This window comes from Ornithorhynchus anatinus, chromosome 4 (assembly GCF_004115215.2).
Source record: "Ornithorhynchus anatinus isolate Pmale09 chromosome 4, mOrnAna1.pri.v4, whole genome shotgun sequence".
Lineage (NCBI taxonomy): Eukaryota > Metazoa > Chordata > Mammalia > Monotremata > Ornithorhynchidae > Ornithorhynchus > Ornithorhynchus anatinus.
In genome coordinates this window covers 128,742,539-128,762,875 of record NC_041731.1, presented here as the reverse complement: position 1 = coordinate 128,762,875, position 20,337 = coordinate 128,742,539, and the positions used below count along the sequence as shown (strand labels likewise).

General features: G+C 50.9%; 1 protein-coding gene across 1 annotated transcript in view; it reads right to left on the bottom strand.

Moving 5' to 3' along the window:
• MAN2B2 (mannosidase alpha class 2B member 2) overlaps positions 1–20,337 on the bottom strand; it is a 72,960-nt gene that overhangs the window by 32,711 nt on the left and 19,912 nt on the right. Inside the window, 5 exon segments of the mRNA XM_029063592.2 lie at positions 1,560–1,750; positions 5,959–6,157; positions 8,133–8,310; positions 10,510–10,625; positions 13,032–13,204. Of these exon segments, the coding sequence (XP_028919425.1) occupies positions 1,560–1,750; positions 5,959–6,157; positions 8,133–8,310; positions 10,510–10,625; positions 13,032–13,204 (857 nt within the window).

Below are 20,337 nucleotides of genomic sequence, written 5' to 3'. Positions count from 1 at the left end.
AACGGTGCTCTGCACACAGTAAGCTCTTCAATACCAACATTATTATCTGCTGCTGGGATCTTGGACTAGTCCCTTTAATAATAAAAATCATAATAATAATGCTGGTATTTGTTAAGCTCTTACTATGTGCCATGCACTAGGTGCTGGGGGTGATACAGGGCAATCAGGTTGTCCCACGTGGGGCTGGCAGTCTTAATCCCCATTTTACAGATGAGGCAACTGAGGCCCAGAGAAGGGAAGTGACTTGCCCAGAGTCACATAGCAGTCGAGTGGCGCGGGGGGATTAGAACCCACAACCTCTCACTCCCAAGCCCAGGCTCTTTTCCACTAAGCCACACAGCTCCCTGGCATTCATTCGTTCACTTGTATTTATTGAGCCCTTACTGTGTGTACAGCACTGTACTAAGTGCTTGGGAGACTACGATATAACAACAGACACATTCCCTGCCCCCTGAGAAGTTACATAGTGAGGGCTTAACAAACACCATCATCATTATTACTATTAATGATAATTGCGGTATCTGTCAAGTGTTCTCATCTGCCCGTCTCCCCCGATCAGACCGTGAGCCCGTCAAAGGGCAGGGGCCGTCTCTATCTGTTGCCGACTCGTACATTCCAAGCGCTCGGTACAGTGCTCTGCACATAGTAAGCGCTCAATAAATACTATCGCATGAATGAATGAATGCTCACCACATGCCAGGCGCCGGATTAAGTGCCGGGGTGGACACAGGCAAATCAGGTTGGACACAATCCCCGCATTGCTATTATGAATCTCATTATTATTAACATTCCCTGCCCACAGAGCCCGGGCTTGGGAGTCGGAGGTGGTGGGTTCTAATCCCGGCTCCACCACTGATCAGCTGTGTAACTTTGGCCAAGTCACTTCGCTTCTCTGTGCCCCGGTTCCCTCATCTGTAAAATGGGGATGAAGACGGTGAGCCCCACGGGGGACAACCTGATGACCCTGCATCCTCCCCAGGGCTTAGAACAGTGCTCGGCACATAGTCAGCCCTTAACGAACGCCATCACAGCCAACCTACAGTCAGGATTTGGGCTTCCAGTCTAGAGAAGTGGAGTAAGCCCTTGGGGGAGAGCAAAATAATGATAATGACGACGGCATTCGTTAAGCGCTCACTACGTGCCGAGCACCGTCCTCAGTACCGGACAGAAGGCAATGAGGTGGTCCCACGTGGGGCTCACAGTCTTAACCTCCATTTTACCGACGGAGAGGGATGCGATAATAATGACGACGTTGGCATTTGTTAAGCGCTTACTGTGTGCCGAGCACTGTTCTCAGCGCTGGGGTAGATACGGGGTCATCGGGTCGTCCCCCGTGGGGCTCGCAGGCTCAATCCCCATTTTACAGATGAGGTAACAGAGGCCCAGAGAAGCGGAGTGACTTGCCCGAAGTCACCCGGCTGACAAGTAGCAGAGTCGGGACTGGAACCCACGGCCTCCGGGGTCTTCCCCAAGCCTGGGTTCTTTCCACTGAGCCACGAAGAGCGAGTGGGCGCCAAGAGGAGAGTCCGAGAGGGCGACGGGGCGCGGCCTCCGCTTACCTCGGACACGGCCCAGCGGAGCCCGCGGAGCTGCCGCAGGGCCCAGGCGGGATCCACCGGGGCGGGAGAGGCCGTCCGGAGGGAGCGGGTCAGCATGGACTCCGCCGCCGTCAGCAGGGAGCCGGCCCTCCGGGCCCGCCCCTTCAGCCGGCCGCGGGACGCGAAGAACCCGCTCCACGTTTGGAAGGCTTCTGGGGGAGAAGCAGAGGACGGCCGTGAGATCCCCACCCGTCCCGCCGACGGCTCACCTGGCCGGCGTGGCCTAACGGAAAAGAGCCCGGGCTTGGGAGTCAGAGGGCGTGGGTTCTAATCCCGGCTCCGCCCCTTGGCAGCCGCGTGGCTTCGGGCCAGTCACTTCACTTCTCTGGGCCTCAGTCCCTCATCTGGAAAATGGGGATGAAGAGGGTGAGCCCCGAGTGGGACAACCCGATCACCTTGTATCCCCCCCAGCGCTTAGAAGAGTGCGTGACACACGGTAAACGCTTAATAATGATAACAATAATAATAATAACGTTGCTATTTGTTAAGCACTTACTATGTGCCGTGCACTGTTCTAAGCGCTGGGGGAGACACAGGTGATCAGGTTGTCCCCCGTGGGGCTCACGGTCTTCGTCCCCATTTTACAGATGAGGTATCTGAGGCCCAGAGAAGGGAAGTGACTCGCCCACAGTCACCCAGCTGACGAGTGGCGGATCTGGGATTCGAACCCATGACCTCTGACTCCCAAGCCCGGGCCCTTTCCACTGAGCCACGCTGCTTCTCTTTGCTTGACCGATACCATCATCATCATTATTATTATTCTCTGGGCCTCAGTTGCTTCATCTGTCAAATGGGGATGAAGACTGTGAGCCCCGGGTGGGACAACCTGATTACCTTGAATCTCCCCCCAGTGCTTAGAACAGTGCTTGGCACACAGTAAGTGCTTAACACATACCATCATCATTCTTCTTCTCCTTCTTCTCTGGGCCTCAGTTACCTCATCTGTAAAATGCGGATGGAAACTGTGATCCCCAAGTGGGACAACCTGTTAAACCTGGATCTCCCCCATCGTTTAGAACAGTGCTCGGCACAAAGTAACTGCTTAACGAATACCATTATTGTTATCATCATCACCGAGAGCTTGGGAAAGTCCATCCGTCGGTCGATAGTATTATCGAGTGCTCACCGTGCGCACAGCACTCTACTAAACGCTTGGGAGAGTACAATGTAACCATATAACAGCTTCATATTTACTAAGCACTTAATTAATGAATGAATGTTGGTATTTGTTAAGCGCTTACTATGCGCAGAGCACTGTTCTAAGGGCTGGGGGAGATACGGGGTCATCAGGTTGTCCCACGTGCGGCTCACAGTCTTGATCCCCATTTTACAGATGAGGGAACTGAGGCCCGGAGAAGTGAAGTGACTTGTCCACAGTCACACAGCTGGCCGGTGGCAGAGTGGGGATTCGGACCCGTGACCTCGGACTCCCAAGCCCGGGCTCATTCCACTGAGCCGCGCTGCTTCTCTACTGCGTGCGGAGCACTTCATTAAGTCCTGGGAACAAATAAAGAGGTGGGAGTTAGAGAACTTGTCAAGCCCTTACTATGTGTCATTCAGCCGTTCGGTCGGAACTGTTGAGGGCTGTGTGCAGAGCACTGTACTAAACACAGAGCTCGGAGAAGCAGCGTGGCTCAGTGGAAAGAGCCCGGGCTTGGGAGTCAGAGGTCATGGGTTCGAATCCCGGGTCAGCCGCTTGTCAGCTGAGTGACTGTGGGAAGTCGTTTCACTTCTCTGGGCCTCAGTGACCTCCTCTGTAAAATGGGGATGGAGACCGAGTCCCATGTGGGACAACCTGATCACCCTGTATCCTCCCCAGGGCCTAGAAGTGCTTTGGACACAATAAGTGCTTAACAAATGCCATTATTATTATTATTATTATTATTAAGCGCCTGGGAGAGTTCACTATAACAATAAACAGACACACTCCCCGCCCACGCCGAGCTGAAAACGCCGCGCTGAATTCCAGGGCTGTTCAAGAGAATTGGATCGGACCCAGTCTCAGACTGTTGCTCAGACTGCAAGGGAGAGAGAGAAGAGGCGCTTTAATTCCCTTTAATTAAACTTAATTCCTCTGATTCGCTCGAATTTAAATTTAATTAAATGGTACGGATTAGTAAACCGTGGCAAAGGGAAGCTAAATCGCTGGCCCACGGCCCCTCTAAACTGAAAGCTCGCTGTGGGCAGGGAATGTGTCTGCTTATTGTTATGTGGTCCTCTCCCAAGCGCTTCGTACAGTGCTCTGCACACAGTAAGCCCACGATAAATACCTCCGAATGAACCAAGTGGCCGACCCGGCATCCGAACCCAGGCCCCTTGGCCGTCAGGTCTGTTATCTTTCCACACGGTTAGAGCTACTGTCGTGATTACTGTATTTGTTCAACTCTTCCTATGTTCCAAACACTGCGCTAAGCACTGGGGGAGATACGATCAGATGAGACATAGTGCCTGGCTCAAACGGGGCTCACCATTTATAATAATGATGTTGGTATTTGCCAAGCGCTTACTCTGTGCAGAGCACTGTTCTAAGCGCTGGGGTATGGGTGAGGGAGAAGTAATATTTACGTGTGTGTGTATATGCACATATATATGCATACATATATACATACACACATGTATATATATATATATATATATATATATATATATATATATACACACATATATATATACACATGTATATATATATATATACACACATAGACTCACATATATAGACACACAAACACACACACACACACACACATATGCACGTACACAATGTATATATACATACACACATGTTTATATATCCACACACATATCCCCACACACATATACACGTGTCTATATATACACACATATACACATATTTATATATACATACACACACGGGGAAGTAGCGTGGCTCAGTGGAAAGAGCCTGGGCTTTGGAGTCAGAGGTCACGGGTTCGACTCCCGGCCCTGCCACTTGTCAGCTGTGTGACTGTGGGCGAGTCACTTCGCTTCTCTGGGCCTCAGTGACCTCATCTGTAAAATGGGGATGAAGACTGTGAGCCTCACGTGGGACAACCTTGATTCTTGATTCTTGATTCCATTTAGTCGCCACTGTTTTTACGAGACGTTCTTCCCCTCGACTCCATCTATCGCCATCGTTCTCGTCCGTCCGTCTCCCCGGATCAGACCGTGAGCCCGTCAAAGGGCAGGGACCGTCTCTATCTGTTGCCGACTTGTCCATTCCAAGCGCTTAGTACAGTGCTCTGCACATAGTAAGTGCTCAATAAATACTATTGAATGAACGAATGAACAACCTGATCACCCTGTATCTTCCCCGGCGCTTAGAACGGTTCTCTGCACATAGTAAGCGCTTAACAAATACCAACATTATTATGTACGTATATATATGCATATATACACACATATACACATATTTATATATACATACACATATATACACATATACGCGTGTATGTATATATTCATCCATTCATTCATTCAATAGTATTTATTGAAGGCTTACTATGTGCAGAGCACTGTACTAAGCGCTTGGGATGAACAAGTCGGCAACAGATAGAGACGGTCCCTGCCCTTTGATGGGCTTACGGTCTGATCGGGGGAGACAGTCAAGAACAAGAACAATATAAGTTATATAAGTAGGGGTGTGTACACATATATATATATACATATATATATACACACATATATATATATACATACATATATTTATATGTGTGTGTATATATAAGGACACATATACACACACATATATACACAAACACAAATAACCCCCCTGCCCCCCAGCCCTTAAGTCTGTATCTGAAATTAATTTATTCCTATTAATGTCTGCCTCTTCCCTCTAAACTGTCAGCTCGCTGTGGTCAAGGAACGGCTGTTGATCGTTATTATTAACGATAATAATAATAACGTTACTTGGTAAGCACTTATTCCGTGCCAAGCACTGCTCTGAGCACTGGGGTAGATTCGAGTTAATCGAGTTGGACACAGTCCCTGACCCCCACGGGGTTCCCGCTCTTACTCTCCATTTCACCGACGAGGGAATTGAGGCCCGGAGAAATGAAGTGACTTGCCCCAAGTCCCGCGGCAGACGAGCGGTGGAGCCGGGATTAGAACCCAGCTCCTTCTGCCTCTCGGGCCCTCGCCCTATCCACTAGGCCACGGGGCTTCTACCGTTTTACCGTCCTATTCTTACACTGCTTCCGTCGTTACGCCGTCCTCTCCCGAGCGCTCAGTACGGTGCTCTGCACGCAGCTGAGCACTCAATGAATACGACTGAGTGAACGGCTACGTCGATGAAGTCTAGAGAGTGAGACGGGCCGGGGGCCGGGGGCGGGGGGGAGGGAAAGGAGAGCTCTTTCAGTACCCGTTGAATAAGGCAGAAAATCCCGATGGTCCCGGACGGGCCACACGACCTTCCTCTGGAAAACGGCCCGGAAGTAATCTCCCAGGGTGGCGTACTGCACCGTGACTCCAAACCGCTCCGCCCGCTCATTGATGTAGTCAAGTAGACGGTCCATGTTGGAGTACTGAACCGACGCGTTGAAGAACTGTTTGTCGCAGCCCTGCCAGGCACAGAGGAGAACAGAACGGTCCATTTTCAGGATTCTTTAATAATAATAATGATAATAATGATAAAATAAATAAAACGGTGGTATTTGTTAAGCGCTTACTATGTGCCAAGCACTGTTCTAAGCGCTGGGGTAGATACAGGCTAAGCAGGTTGTCCCACGTGAGGCTCGCAGTCTTCACCCCCATTTGATAGACGGAGTAACTGAGGCCCAGAGAAGTGAAGTGACTCGCCCACAGTCACACGGCTGACAAGTGACAGAGCTGGGATTCGAACCCATGACCTCGCTTCTCGGGGCCTCAGTTCTCTCATCTGTAAAATGGGGAATCGAGACCGTGAGCCCAACGTGAGACGGGGACTGCGTCCAACCCGACTGGCTTGACTTCACCCCAGCCCTCAGAACGGTGCCTGGCGCAGAGTAAGTGCTTAATCAATACCATTGTTATTATCGTTATCGTGTTAAGCGCTTACTATGCGCCAAGCACCGTCCTATTAAGTGCTGGGGGGAGATATAAGGCATCATAATGACAATAATAATAGTACTTGTTAATCGCTTCCTACGTGCTAAGCACTTTACTAAGCACAGGTTAATCAGGTTGGACCCGGTCCCTGTCCCACAAGGAGCTCAGACTCCTAATCCCCATTTGACAGAGGAGGGCGCTGAGAAGGGAAGTGACTTGTCCAAGGTCACGCAGGAGACACGTGGCAGAGGTGGTATTCAAACCAAGGTCCTTCCAACCACTAAGCCATGCCGCTTCATGGCCTCTGTCCCACGTGGGGCTCTCGGGCTTTATTCCCGTTTTCCAGACGTGGGAACTGAGGCACAGGGAGGTTATCTGACTTGCCCGAGGTCAGACAAGGTCAGCAGACAAGGGGCAGAGCCGGGATTAGAACCAAGGTCTTCCTGGCACCTAGGCCCGTGCTCTACCCGCTAAGCCGCGAAGTAGCGTGGCTCCGTGGAAAGAGCCCGGGCGTGGGAGTCGGAGGTCATGGGTTCGAATCCCGGCTCGGCCGCTGGTCAGCTGTGTGACCGGGGGGCGAGATACTTCACTTCTCGGTGCCTCAGTTCCCTCATCTGTAAAATGGGGATGAAGACCGTGAGCCTCACGTGGGACAACCTGATTCCCCTGTATCTACCCCAGCGCTTAGAACAGTGCTCTGCACGTAGTAAGGGCTTAACAAATACCAACATTATTATTATTATTATTATTATTAAGCCACACTGCTTCGAGAGAAAAGGTTATAAATCTTTCATTCAATCAATCGTATTTACTGAGCGTTTACAATAATAATAATATTAATAATAATAATAATAACGTTGGTATTTGTTAAGCGCTTACTACGTGCAGAACACTGTTCTAAGCGCTGGGGGAAGATACAGGGGAAGCAGGTTGTCCCACGTGAGGCTCACGGTCTTCATCCCCATTTTACAGATGAGGGAACTGAGGCACCGAGAAGTGAAGTGACTTGCCCACGGTCGCACAGCCGACAGGTGGCGGAGCGGGATTAGAACCCATGACCTCTGGCTCCCAAGCCCGGGCTCTTTCCACTGAGCCGTGCTGCTGCAGTGCCTGGCACATAGTAGGCGCTCGGCAAATACCGCAATTATTATTAAGCGCTTACTATGTGTCTGGCATTGTATCAAGTGCCGGTGTGGAGGCAAGTTCACGGGGTCGGCTCCGGTCCAGGCCCCGAACGGGGCTCACGGTCTTAATCCCCTTTTTACCGACGAGGTCACTGAGGCCCGGAGAAGTGAAGTGATTTGCTCAAGGTCCCTCGGCAGACCAAGTGGCAGAGTCGGGATTAGAACCCAGCTCCTCCGACTCCCAGCCCCGGGCTCCGTCCCCTAGGCCGTCTCACTGGCATTGATTAAGCGTTTACTATGTGGCAGGGGACTGTATTAAGCGCTAGGGAGCGTGCAATACAACAGAATTGGCAGGTGCGGTCCCTTCCTATAATTTCTAACTTACCCACGGCCAGAGGACTTCGTCCGTGGCGAACCAAGCCGCTCGCTCCTTAATGTTCGCCACCATGGTCTGCGCGTAGAGGTCAACGGTGGCATCGGTGACGGGGACACTCATGTTTGGGTAAATGCCATCCTTTGGAGGATCTGGGAAGACGGCAACACCATTCCAATAAAATCCAGACCTGCGGGAAAAACCCAACGGTTACGGCTATTTCGTCACAGAGAAGACGGCGAAACCATCCCAGTAAAGCCCGGATCTGCGGGAAAACCACAGAGTGACAGCAATCTTGTAATAGAGAAGTTATTGTCAGCTTGTGGGACCGTGGACAAGTCACTTCACTTCTCTGTGCCTCGGTGACCTCATCTGTAAAATGGGGATTAAGACTGTGAGCCCCACGTGGGCCAACTTGATGACAAGTCACTTCACTTCTCTGTGCCTCAGTTCCCTCAGCTGTAAAATGGGGATGAAGACCGTGAGCCCCACGTGGGACCACCTGATTACCCCGTATCTACCCCAGCGCTTAGAACAGTGCTCTGCATATAGTAAGCGCTTAACAAATACCAACATTATTATTATTATTACCCTGTATCTACCCCAGCGCTTAGAACAGTGCCCTGCCCATAGAAAGGGCTTAATACCAACATTATTATTACGGGCTTTGGAGTCAGGGCTCATGAGTTCGAATCCCAGCTCTGCCACTTGTCGGCTGTGTGACTGTGGGCAAGTCACTTCACTTCTCTGTGCCTCAGTTCCCTCATCTGTAAAATGGGGATGAAGACCGTGAGCCCCACGTGGGACAACCTGATTCCCCTGTGTCTACCCCAGCGCTTAGAACAGTGCTCGGCACACAGTAAGCGCTTAACAAATACCAGCATTATTAAGATAGCAACACCAACCCAATAGATCCAGACTATACGCCAGGCACTGTACTGAGCGCTGGGGTGGACACAAGCAGATCGGGTTGGACACAGTCCCTTTCCCATTTAGGGTTCACAGTCTCAATCCCCATTTTACAGATGAGGGAACTGGGGCCCAGAGAAGTGACGTGACTTCATTCATTCGCTCGTATTTACTGAGCGCTTACTGTGTGCAGAGCACCGTACTAAGTCTTTGGAAAGTACAATTCAGAAATGAAGAGGGACGATCGTCTGTGGCGAGCCAAGCTGCTCTCTCTTGAATGTTCGCCACCATGGTCTGTGCGTGGAGGTGACAAGCAGTCCAAGCGCTTGGTACAGTGCTCTGCGCATAGTAAGCGCTCAAGAAATATTACTGAATGAATGAATCAGTGACCTCGTCTGTAAAATGGAGATTAAGATTGCGAGCCCCACGTGCGACAACCTGATTACCTTGTACCTATCCCAGTGCTAAGAACAGTGCTTGGCACATAGTAAGTGCTTAACAAATACCATCGGTATTACTATTATAAACAAATAAATAGATAAATAAATTATAGATATACACATAGGTGCTTTAGGGGATACGTTATTTCTCTCTTCCTTTGAAGGCTCTCACTTTCCCCACCGTTTCAAGTCTCTCCCAGAGGATGTTGAGCCCAACTGATTACTGTTTGGAATCCATCACGACTGAAATCTCTCTGTGGGTAGGGAACAGGTCTACCGACTCCGTTGTACCGTAAAACCAGTGAATAGACAAGGACCTGGGAGTCAGAAGGACCTGGGTTCTAATCCCGACTCCGCCACGTGTCCGCTGGGTGACCCTGGGCAAGTCACTTCGCTTCTCTGGGCCTCGGTTACCTCATCCGGCAAACGGGGATTAAAACCGGGAGCTCCAGGTGGGACGGGAACCGGATCCAACCTGATTAACATGTCGCATTTACTGAGCGTTTACCGGGTGCGGAGTGCTGGGCTGAACGCTTGGGAAAGTGCAATATAACAATAGACATTCCCTGCCCGGGCCGAGCTTCCAGTCTAGAATGAGCTTCCGATGCTTGACACGTCGTAAGCGCTTAACAAGTACCGTAATGACCACTGTTATGACTCACCCAAGCATTTCACACAGTTCTCTTCACCCAGTAATAACGGTAATAATAATAATTGTGATATTTAACAGCTCGCTATGGGCCAGGCACTGCACTAAGCGTCGGGATGGATAGGAGCTAATGAGGTTGGACACGGTCCCTGTCCCACATAAGGGCTCACGGTCTTAATCCCCATTTTACAGGCGAGGGAACCGAGGTCCAGAGAAGTGAAGTGACTTGCCCCGGCCCACACAGCAGACTAGTGGCGGATCCGGGAATCGAACCCGTGACCTTCTGACTCCCAGGCTTGGGCTCCATCCATTACACCCTGCTGCTTCCTACTAAATAATAAATAAATACCACTAAAGCAAAAAAAGGTAGAACACTCAGGAAGGCCCCTACCTGTTCGAAAAGGGAACGTAGGATGGGGTGCAGTAGCTATATTGATCCATAACGTGCGTGAAGATCTCCTGATTTTCTGCTAAGGAGGGAGAGGCCCGCCACACAAACTGCAGCTTCTGAAACACAAGAACAAAGAGAATCGGGGGGACAAGGACAGTATAAGGGGAAGCAGCGTGGCTCAGTGGAAAGAGCCTGGGCTTCAGAGTCAGAGGTCAAGGGTTCGACTCCCGGCTCTGTCACGTGTCAGCTGTGTGACTGTGGGCGAGTCACTTCACTTCCCTGGGTCTCAGTTACCTCATCTGTAAAATGGGGATTAACTGTGAGCCTCACGTGGGACGACCTGATGACCCCGTATCTACCTCGGCGCTTAAAACAGTGCTCTAGACATAGTAAGCGCTTAACAAATACCAACATTATTATATTATATGGGGTGAAACTCTTCCTCTTTCTCGTATTAGATTTTTCCCCACTTCTTACTACAGTGCTTTGCAGACCAGAAGTGCCCAGTAAGTGGCAAGACCGCGGGCTTGGGAGTGAGAGGTTGTGGGTTCTAATCCCAGCTCCACTTGTCTGCTGTGTGACCTTGGGCGGGTCGCTTCACTTCTCCGGGCCTCAGTTCCCTCATCTGGAAAATGGGGATGGAGACTGTGAGCCCCACGTGGAACGGGGACTGCGTCCGGCCTGGTACCTTGTATCCGCCCCAGTGCTGAGAACAGTGTTTGGCACATAGTAAGCTCTTTCCACTAGGGCGCACTGAGCACTTGCACTGAACACACTGAGGCAGATTTAATGCAAGCAGTCCTCCTTCCACGTGAGGCTCACAGTTTTGGGGGGTGGTAGAAAAGGGGGACTCTTATTCCCATTTTATCAGAGGAAACTGGGTCGCGGGGAAGCTAAGGTGAGTCAGGAGACAAGGGGCAGAGTCAGGATTAGAACTCAGGCCTCCTGACTCCCAGGGCTCTTTCCACCTCTAAGCACCAAAGACCGAGCAAAAGAAAGTTCACAGGAGTCAGCTGGATAGTGGCTAGAGCCGGACCTGGGAGTCAGAAGGTCATGTGTTCTAATCCCAGCTCTTCCTCCTGTCTGCTGTATGAATTTAGACAAGTCATTTCACTTCTCTGTGCCTCAGTGACCTCATCTGTAAAAAGGGGATCGCGACTGTGAGCTCCATGTGGGACAGGGACTGTGTCCAAACTGATTAACTTGTAACTACCCCAGAACTTAGAACACTTTAGTGGGGCATGAGAAGCAGCGTGGCTCGGTGGAAAGAGCCCGGGCTTGGGAGTCAGAAGTCACGGGTTCGAATCCCGGATCCACCACTTGGCAGCTATGTGACTGTGGGCAAGTCACTTAACTTCTCTGTGCCTCGGTGACCTCATCTGTCAAATGGGGATGAAGACTGTGAGCCTCACGTGGGACAACCTCTCTCTCTCGTTCACCCCACACATCCTATCCGTTACCAAGACCTTTCACCTTTACAATATCGCCAAGATCCGCCCTTTCCTCTCCACCCAAACCGCTACCTTACCGCTACGGGCTCTCGTTATATCCCGGCTAGACTACCGTGTCGGCCTTCTCTCCGATCTCCCTTCCTCCTCTCTCGCCCCGCTCCGGTCTATTCTTCACTCCGCCGCCCGGCTCATCTTCCCGCAGAGACGATCTGGGCCTGTCACTCCCCTTCTTAAACAACTCCAGTGGTTGCCTATCGACCTCCGCTCCAAACAAAAACTCCTCACTCTAGGCTTCAGGGCTCTACGTCACCTCGCCCCTTCCTACCTCTCCTCCCTTCTCTCTTTCCACCGCCCACCCCGCACGCTCCGCTCCTCCGCCGCCCACCTCCTCGCCGTCCCTCGGTCTCGCCCGTCCCGCCGTCGACCCCCGGGCCGCGTCCTCCCGCGGTCCCGGACCGCCCTCCCTCTTCACCTCCGCCAAAAAAATTCTCTTCCCCTCTTCAAAACCCTACTTAAACCTCACCTCCTCCGAGAGGCCTTCCCAGACTGAGCTCCCATTCTCCCTCTACTCCTTCTGCCACCCCCCCTTCACCTCTCCGCAGCTTAACCCTCTTTTCCCCCCATCTCCCTCTGCTCCTCCCCCTCTCCCTTCCCCTCCCCTCGGCATCGTACTCGTCCGCTCGACTGTATATATTTTCATTACCCTATTTATTTTGTTAATGAATTGTACATCGCCTCGATTCTATTCGGTCGCCATTGTTTTTCCGAGATGTCCTTCCCCTCGACTCTATCTATCGCCATCGTTCTCGTCCGTCCGCCTCCCCCGATCGGACCGTGAGCCCGTCAAATGGCAGGGACCGTCTCTATCCGTTGCCGACTTGTTCATCCCAAGCGCTTAGTACAGTGCTCTGCACATAGTAAGCGCTCAATAAATACTATTGAATGAACAACCTGACTACCCTGTATCTACCCCAGCGCTAAGAACAGTGCTCTGCACATAGTAAGCGCTTAACAAATACCAACACTATTATTATTATTAACAGGTACCATAATTCTTCTTCTTCTTCTTACCTTGCCTCTCTGCATGGCGTCTTTCAGATCGTAGTCGATTCGGGAGATGAGGTGGGCGTTAAAGCCGGCCAGGGCGAACACGGTCGGGGTGGTCGCGGATGCTCCGAAAGGATCCACGTGCCAAGAGAACTCAGGCCGAATCCCAAAGGTTTCGTACAAAAACCCGTGTCCTTCTGCAACGCCAAAGACAGCTCTTTAATCGCAAACCTCCGCGTAAAGCCCACTCCGATGGCTCTGCCCGTCAAAGAAAGGCTGGCCCCATGTCCCACAAGGGGTGGGACAAGGATTAGAACCCATGACCTTCTGACTCCCAGGCCCGGGCTCTACCCACCACACCAAAATACCAACTGCATCCTCAGGGTCTGTAACTTCTGTGGAAAAATTCCCTCAGCACTTCATTCATTCAATAGCATTTATCGAGCGCTTACTATATGCAGAGCACTGTACTAAGCGCTGGGAACGTACAAATCGGTAACAGACGGAGACGGTCCCTGCCCTCTGACGGGCTCACGGTCTAATCGGGGGAGACGGACGGACGAGAACGATGGCGATAAATAGAATCGAGGGGATGGACGTCTCATTAAAACAACAGCAAATAAATAGAATCGAGGTGATGTACATCTCATTAACAAAATAAATCGGGTGATGAAGATCTATACAGTTGAGCGCGCGAGTACGGTGCCGAGGGGGTGGGACGGGAGAGGGGGAGGAGCAGAGGGAAAGGGGAGAGAAGAGGGTTTAGCTGCGGAGAGGTGAAGGGGGGGCAGAGGGAGCAGAGGGAAAAGGGGAGCTCAGTGTGGGAAGGCCTCTTGGAGGAGGTGAGTTTTAAGTAGGGTTCTGAAGAGGGGAAGAGAATGAGTTTGGCGGAGGTGAGGAGGGAGGGATAATGATGGTATTTGTTAAGCGCTTACGGGGAGGGCGCGGCCCGGGGGTCGACGGCGGGACGGGCGAGAACGGGGGCCGGCGAGGAGGCGGGCGGCGGAGGGGCGGAGCGTGCGGGGTGGGCGGTGGAAAGAGAGAAGGGAGGAGAGGTAGGAGGGGGCGAGGTGATGGACAGCCTCGAAGCCTAGTCCAGCCTGTTGTCCGGTGTGTTTTCTATACTATATCCTTGAGATGCCACGTGACAAAACAATAAGGGAGAAGCAGCGTGGCTCAGTGGAAAGAGCACGGGCTTAGGAGTCAGAGGTCACGGGTTCTAATCCCGGCTCTGCCACCTGTCAGCTGTGTGACTTTGGGCAAGTCACTTCACTCCTCGGTGCCTCGGTGACCTCATCTGTAAAATGGGGATTAAGACCGTGAGCCTCACGTGGGACAACCTGATTACCCTGTATCTACCCCAGCGCTTAGAACAGCGCTCGGCACATAGTGATCGCTTAACAAATACCAACATCATCACTATTATTATTATTATGAGGGAAAGTTCTTGCAACAACATGTTACGTCTAGAAAGTACACGATGTGGTGTCAGAAGAAACGGCTGCGTACACACACACACACGATGTCACAAACAATGCGAGATTTCCTGGCCACGGGGTAGAAAAAGGTCGATTTAAAATAACGATGACGGTATTTATCAAGCATTAACGAGGGACTCAGCACCGTAGTGGGCAGCACTGGGGTAGGCAGAAGACGATCGGATCGGTCACAGTCCCTGTCCTGCATGGGCTCAGAGTCTGAGGCACTTTTTATCCCCATTTTACAGATGAGGAAACTGAGGCCCGGAGCAGTTAACCGACTGGTCCAAGGACCCACGGCGGGCAGGTGGCAGAGCCAGGAATAGAACCCATGACCTTCTGACTACCAGGCCCTGTGCTCTTTCCGCTAGGCCGTGCTATTTGAGCCGTTAGTTTCGGTTTTGCCGTTCGCCGTTAAAGACGATGAGCCAAATGAGGCCAAAAATCCAAGGGACGGCAGACTCTCACCGTTTTGGGAATCACCTACTAGTTGAGGGGTCCAGGGGAAATCACCTATACTGCTACTAATAATAATGATGGTATTTAAGCGCTCACTATGTGCTGAGCACTGTTCTAAGCACTGGGGTAGATATAGGGTAATCAGGTTGTCCCTTGTGAGGCTCACGTTTTTTAATCCCCATTTTACAGATGAGGTAACTGAGGCCCTGAGAAGTGATTTGCCCACGGTCATACAGCAGACACGTGGCGGAGTCGGGATTCGAACCCATGACCTCTGACTCCCCAGCCCGGGCTCTTTCCACTTAGCCACGGGAATATGGATCGGCTGTAACTAACAGGATCACTGGGGGTAGCAAAGAGGGGGAAAAAAGCGAGTTCCGTGGCACAGGAGAGAGAAGTAGCAAAGAAGCAGTGTGGCTCTGTGGAAAGAGCCCGGACTTGGGAGTCAGAGGTCATGGGTTCGAATCCCAGCTCCCCCACTTGGCAGCTGTATGTCTGTGGGCAAGTCACTTCACTTCTCTGGGCCTCAGTGAGCTCATCTGTAAAATGGGGATGAAGGCTGTGAGCCTCACGTGGGATAACCCGATGACCCTGTATCTCCCCCAGCGCTTAGAACGGTGCTCGGCACATAGCAAGCGCTTAACAAATACCAACGTCATCATTGTTATTAGCACAGAGAAAGAGTGAGAGTCAGGATATTTACTGAAAGCCCACCGGGCTCGTTGTCCTGTACTGGCCGTTTAGGAAGCACCCATTAAAGGAGCACAGGCATAAAAGCCACGGCCGCCTCCGTTTCCTTTCCGAAAATACCTCAGCCCTCGTTCACTTTTTAAGAGAGATTCTGCTTTATGTTTGAAGCTAAGCGAACCTGGCCACGTAGTTGTGTATTTCCAAGGCTTCTTCTGTGCATGTCACATACGAGGAGCAGCGCCGCCCAATGGCTAGAGCCGGGGCCTGAGAGTCAGAAGGTCCTGGGTTCTCATCTCGGCTCCTCCGCGTGCCTGCTGCGCGACCTTGGGCAAGTCACTTCCCTTCTCTGGGCCTCAGTTCCCTCATCTGGGAAATGTGGATTAAGCCCGTGAGCTCCATGGGGGACAGAGATTGCATCTGGCCTGATCGGTCTGTAACTACCCCATCGCTTAGAAGAGTGCTTGGCACACTAGTAAGCCCTTAACACTCCCCTTCTTAAAAACCTCCAGTGGTTGCCTATCAACCTCCGCACAAAACAAAAACTTCTCCCTCTAGGCTTCGAGGCTGTCCGTCACCTCGCCCCTTCCTACCTCTCCTCCCTTCTCTCTTTCCGCCGCCCAGCCCGCCCGCTCCGCTCCTCCGCCGCCCACCTCCTCGCCGTCCCCCGTCCTCGCCCGTCCCGCCGTCGACCCCCGGGCCGCGTCCTCCCGCGGTCCCGGAACGCCCTCCCTCCTCACCTCCGACAAACTGATTCTCTTCCCCTCTTCAAAGCCCTACTTAGAGCTCACCTCCTCCAAGAGGCCTTCCCACACTGAGCTCTCCTTTTCCCTCTGCTCCTTCTACCCCTCCTTCACCTCTCCTCAGCTAAGCCCTCTTCTCCCCCCTTTCCCTCTGCTCCTCCCCCTCTCCCTTCCGCTCCCCTCAGCACTGAGCTCGTCCGTTCGACTGTATATATTTTCATCACCCTATTTATTTTGTTAATGAAATGTACATCGCCTCGATTCTATTCAGTCGCCATCGGTTTTTACAAGATGTCCTTCCCCTCGACTCTATCTATCGCCATCGTTCTCGTCCGTCCGTCTCCCCCGATTAGACCGTGAGCCCGTCGAAGGGCAGGGACCGTCTCTATCTGTTGCCGATTTGTACATCCCAAGGGCTCGGTACAGTGCTCTGCACATAGTAAGCGCTCAATAAATACTATTGAATGAATGAATGGATTATAGGCAATAGTATGACGAGGAGGTAAACGGAGGGAAGAAAAATCTGAAATTCCAGGTCAGGAGTGATGATCTCTTTGGGATGAGGGGCTTTTCTTGTCAGACACCTGAATACATTACCAGGAACGGTGTCTGTTGAGAGAATAAGCAATACCATCTTTTGGAGAGATGTTTCTATAAATACGCATCTATATAAATACACTCACTCTGACGTATTCAGCGGCCCCTCGCACTTGGAAAAATCAGTAAGTGGCATTAATTGAGTATTTACTGTGTGCAGAGTACTGAATTGAGTGCTTAGGAGAGTTCAGTAAGATGAATATAATTCCCCTCCCAGTAATGGGTGAGTCACTGAAGGGAAGAGCTGGGGGAGGGAGGACGAGGAGAAGGAAACTTCAGATTGAAATCCAAAACTTTGGGATATGGATCAACTAATGTAAAACACCCTCCATCCTCATATCAGACCAATTGTTCTCCCCCACCTCAAAACCTCATCGAAGGCCCACCTCCTCCAAGAAGCCTTCCCCGACTGCGCCCTCCTCTCCTCTTCTCCCACTCCCTTCTGCGCCGCTCTGACTCGCTCCTTCATTCCATCTTCCCTCCCATCCCCACAGCACATCTGCATATATCTGTCATTTAATCTATTTATTTATTTCTATTAATGTCTCTCTCCCCCTCTAGACTGTGAGCTCGTGGTGGGAAGATATGGGTCTGTTGTTATAATGTACTCTCCCAAGTCTTCATCCCCATTTAGGCCGCGAGCCCGTCACTGGGCGGGGATTGTCTCTATCTGCTGCCGAATTGTCCATTCCAAGGGCTTAGTACAGTGCTCTGCACATAGTAAGCGCTCAATTAATACTATTGAATGAAGGAATAGTACAGTGCCTTGCACAAAGTGAGCACTCAATAAATACGAACGACAATGAACGAACGAACCTCTAGACTGTAAGCTCATCGTGGGCAGGGAATCTCTCTCTTTATTGTTATATTTTACTCTCCCAAGAGTTTACTACAATGCTCTGTGCAGCGTGGCTCAGTGGAAAGAGCCCGGGCTTGGGAGTCAGAGATCATGGGTTCGAATCTCAGCTCTGCCACTTGTCATCTGTGTGACACTGGGCAAGTCACTTAACTTCTCTGGGCCTCAGTTACCTCATCTGTAAAATGGGGATGAAGACCGTGAGCCTCACGTGGGACAACCTGATTACCCTGTATCTGCCCCAGCACTTAGAACAGTGCTCTGCACATAGTAAGTGCTTACCAAATACCAACATTATTATTATTATTACCCCAATGCATAGAACAGTGCTTGGTACATAGTAAGTGCTTAACAAATGCCGACATTATTATTAATAAATACGACTGACCAAATAATACAGCAGATGGGGGAAGCAGCGGGGCTCAGTGGAAATAGCCCGGGCTTGGGAGTCAGAGGTCGTGAGTTTTAATCTCAGCTCCGCCACTTAGCTGTGTGACTTTGGGCACCTCACTTAACTTCTCTGTGCCTCAGTTACCTCATCTGTCAAATGGGGATTATGACTGTGAGCCCCACATGGAACACCGATTACCTTGTAGCTGCCCCAGTGCTTAGAACAGTGCTTGACACCCAGTAAGCGCTTCCAAATACCACGATTATTATTATTATCCTGGCTCTGCCACTTGTCTGCTGTGTGGCCTCGGGCAAGTTGCTTCACTTCTCTGGGCCTCAGTTACCTCATCTGGAAAACGGCGATGAAAACTGTGAACACTGAGTGGTACAACCTGATTACCCCGCATCCACCTCAGTGCTCGGAACAGTGCCTGGCACATAGTTAACCAATACCATAATAATAATAATAATAGAGTCCACAACCCTTCATTAAAATCCTGTGATTGACTGGGACTCTTTGGGCTAGTAATCAGGTTTGGTAATTCCACAGCTCACCAAGCTCCACGGAGGCACTCAAATCAATCAATTGAAGGTACTTACTGAGGGCTTACCGTGTGCTGAGCACTGTACCGGACAACTAATCGAAAGATCAACAGTAAGAATAACCAAAACGCCAGGGAAATCTGGCAAGCCAGGAGATACCGGGAAACCAATCCTTAGTTTTTCATGTTTATTCATTCAAATTGTATTTATTGAGTGCTTACTGTGTGCAGAGCACTGTACTAAGCGCTTGGGAGAGTATGATAGAAAAAAAACCAGACACATTCCCTGCCCACAACGAGGTTACAGTCTAGAGGGGGAGACAGAAATTAATAGAAATAAAGAAATGACAGCTATGGACATGAGCTCTGTGGGGTTGGGAGGGGGGGATGAATAAAGAGAGCAGGTCAGGGTGACGCAGAAGGGAGCGGGAGAAGAGGAAAGAGGGGGCTTAGTCAGGGAGGACTCCTTGGAGGAGGTGCACCTTCAATAGGCTTTGAAGGGCGGAAGAGTCATTTGTCTATCAGATATGAGGAGGGTGGGCGTTCCAGGCCAGAAGCAGGACTTCACTGAGTCAGTCGTATTGGAAAGAGCCCGGGCTTGGGAGTCAGAGGACGTGGGTTCTAATTCCGCCACCGTCACCTGTCTGCTGCGTGACCTTGGGCAAGTCAGTTAACTTCTCTGGGCCTCAGTTCCCTCATCTGTGAAATGGGGATTCAGAGTGTGAGTCCCACGTGTGACAACTTGATTACCCCCCCGGGCTTCGAAGAGAGCTTGGAACATAGTAAGCGCTTAACAAATACCACAATTATTATTATTTACCGAGAGCTTCCTGAATAAAAGGCACTGTACTAAGCACTTGGGAGAGTAACGGACAAACGGACACATTCCCTCCCTACAATGAACTCGCAGTCCAGAGGGGGAGACAGATATTATTATAAATAAATCATCTCATCGTTCCCAAGATTCCCTGGTTTTTCCAGGTTTGTTTTCCTCACTTTCCCCCATAATAAGGGGCAGAGGCTAAAGAGAGAATTGACTATTTTTTTTTTGATGGTATATGCTAAGCGCTTACTACATGCCAGGCAGAGTACTAAGCCCTGGGGTAAAGAGAAGCTCATCAGGTTGGATGGAGTCCCTATCCCACATGGGGCTCGCAGTCTTCATTTGACAGAGGAGGAAACTGAGTCCCGGAGAAGGGAAGTGAATTACTCAAGGTCACGCAGAAGACAAGGCGCCAGGATTAGAACCCAGATCCTTCGTTTTTAGGCCCGTGCTCTACCCGCCAGGCCGCACTGCTTTTCCAAACTTTCAACATCACTGTTTAAAGTTAGAGCATGTACCTGGAGGGGGACCGACAGAAACATTTTTTAGGAGGAGAGAAGCGGCAGGGAAATCGAATGCCATCCGCCTGTCAAAGTCAAAAACACGTAAAACAACCCGGAAGCGATCTGCACGGCAAAGTTTGCCACAGGGAAGCTAGGGGCATTATTATTATCATCATCGTGGTACTTAAGCGCTTACTATGTGCCAAACACTGCTCGAAGTGCTGGGTTAGATACAAGTTAATCGGGTTGGAC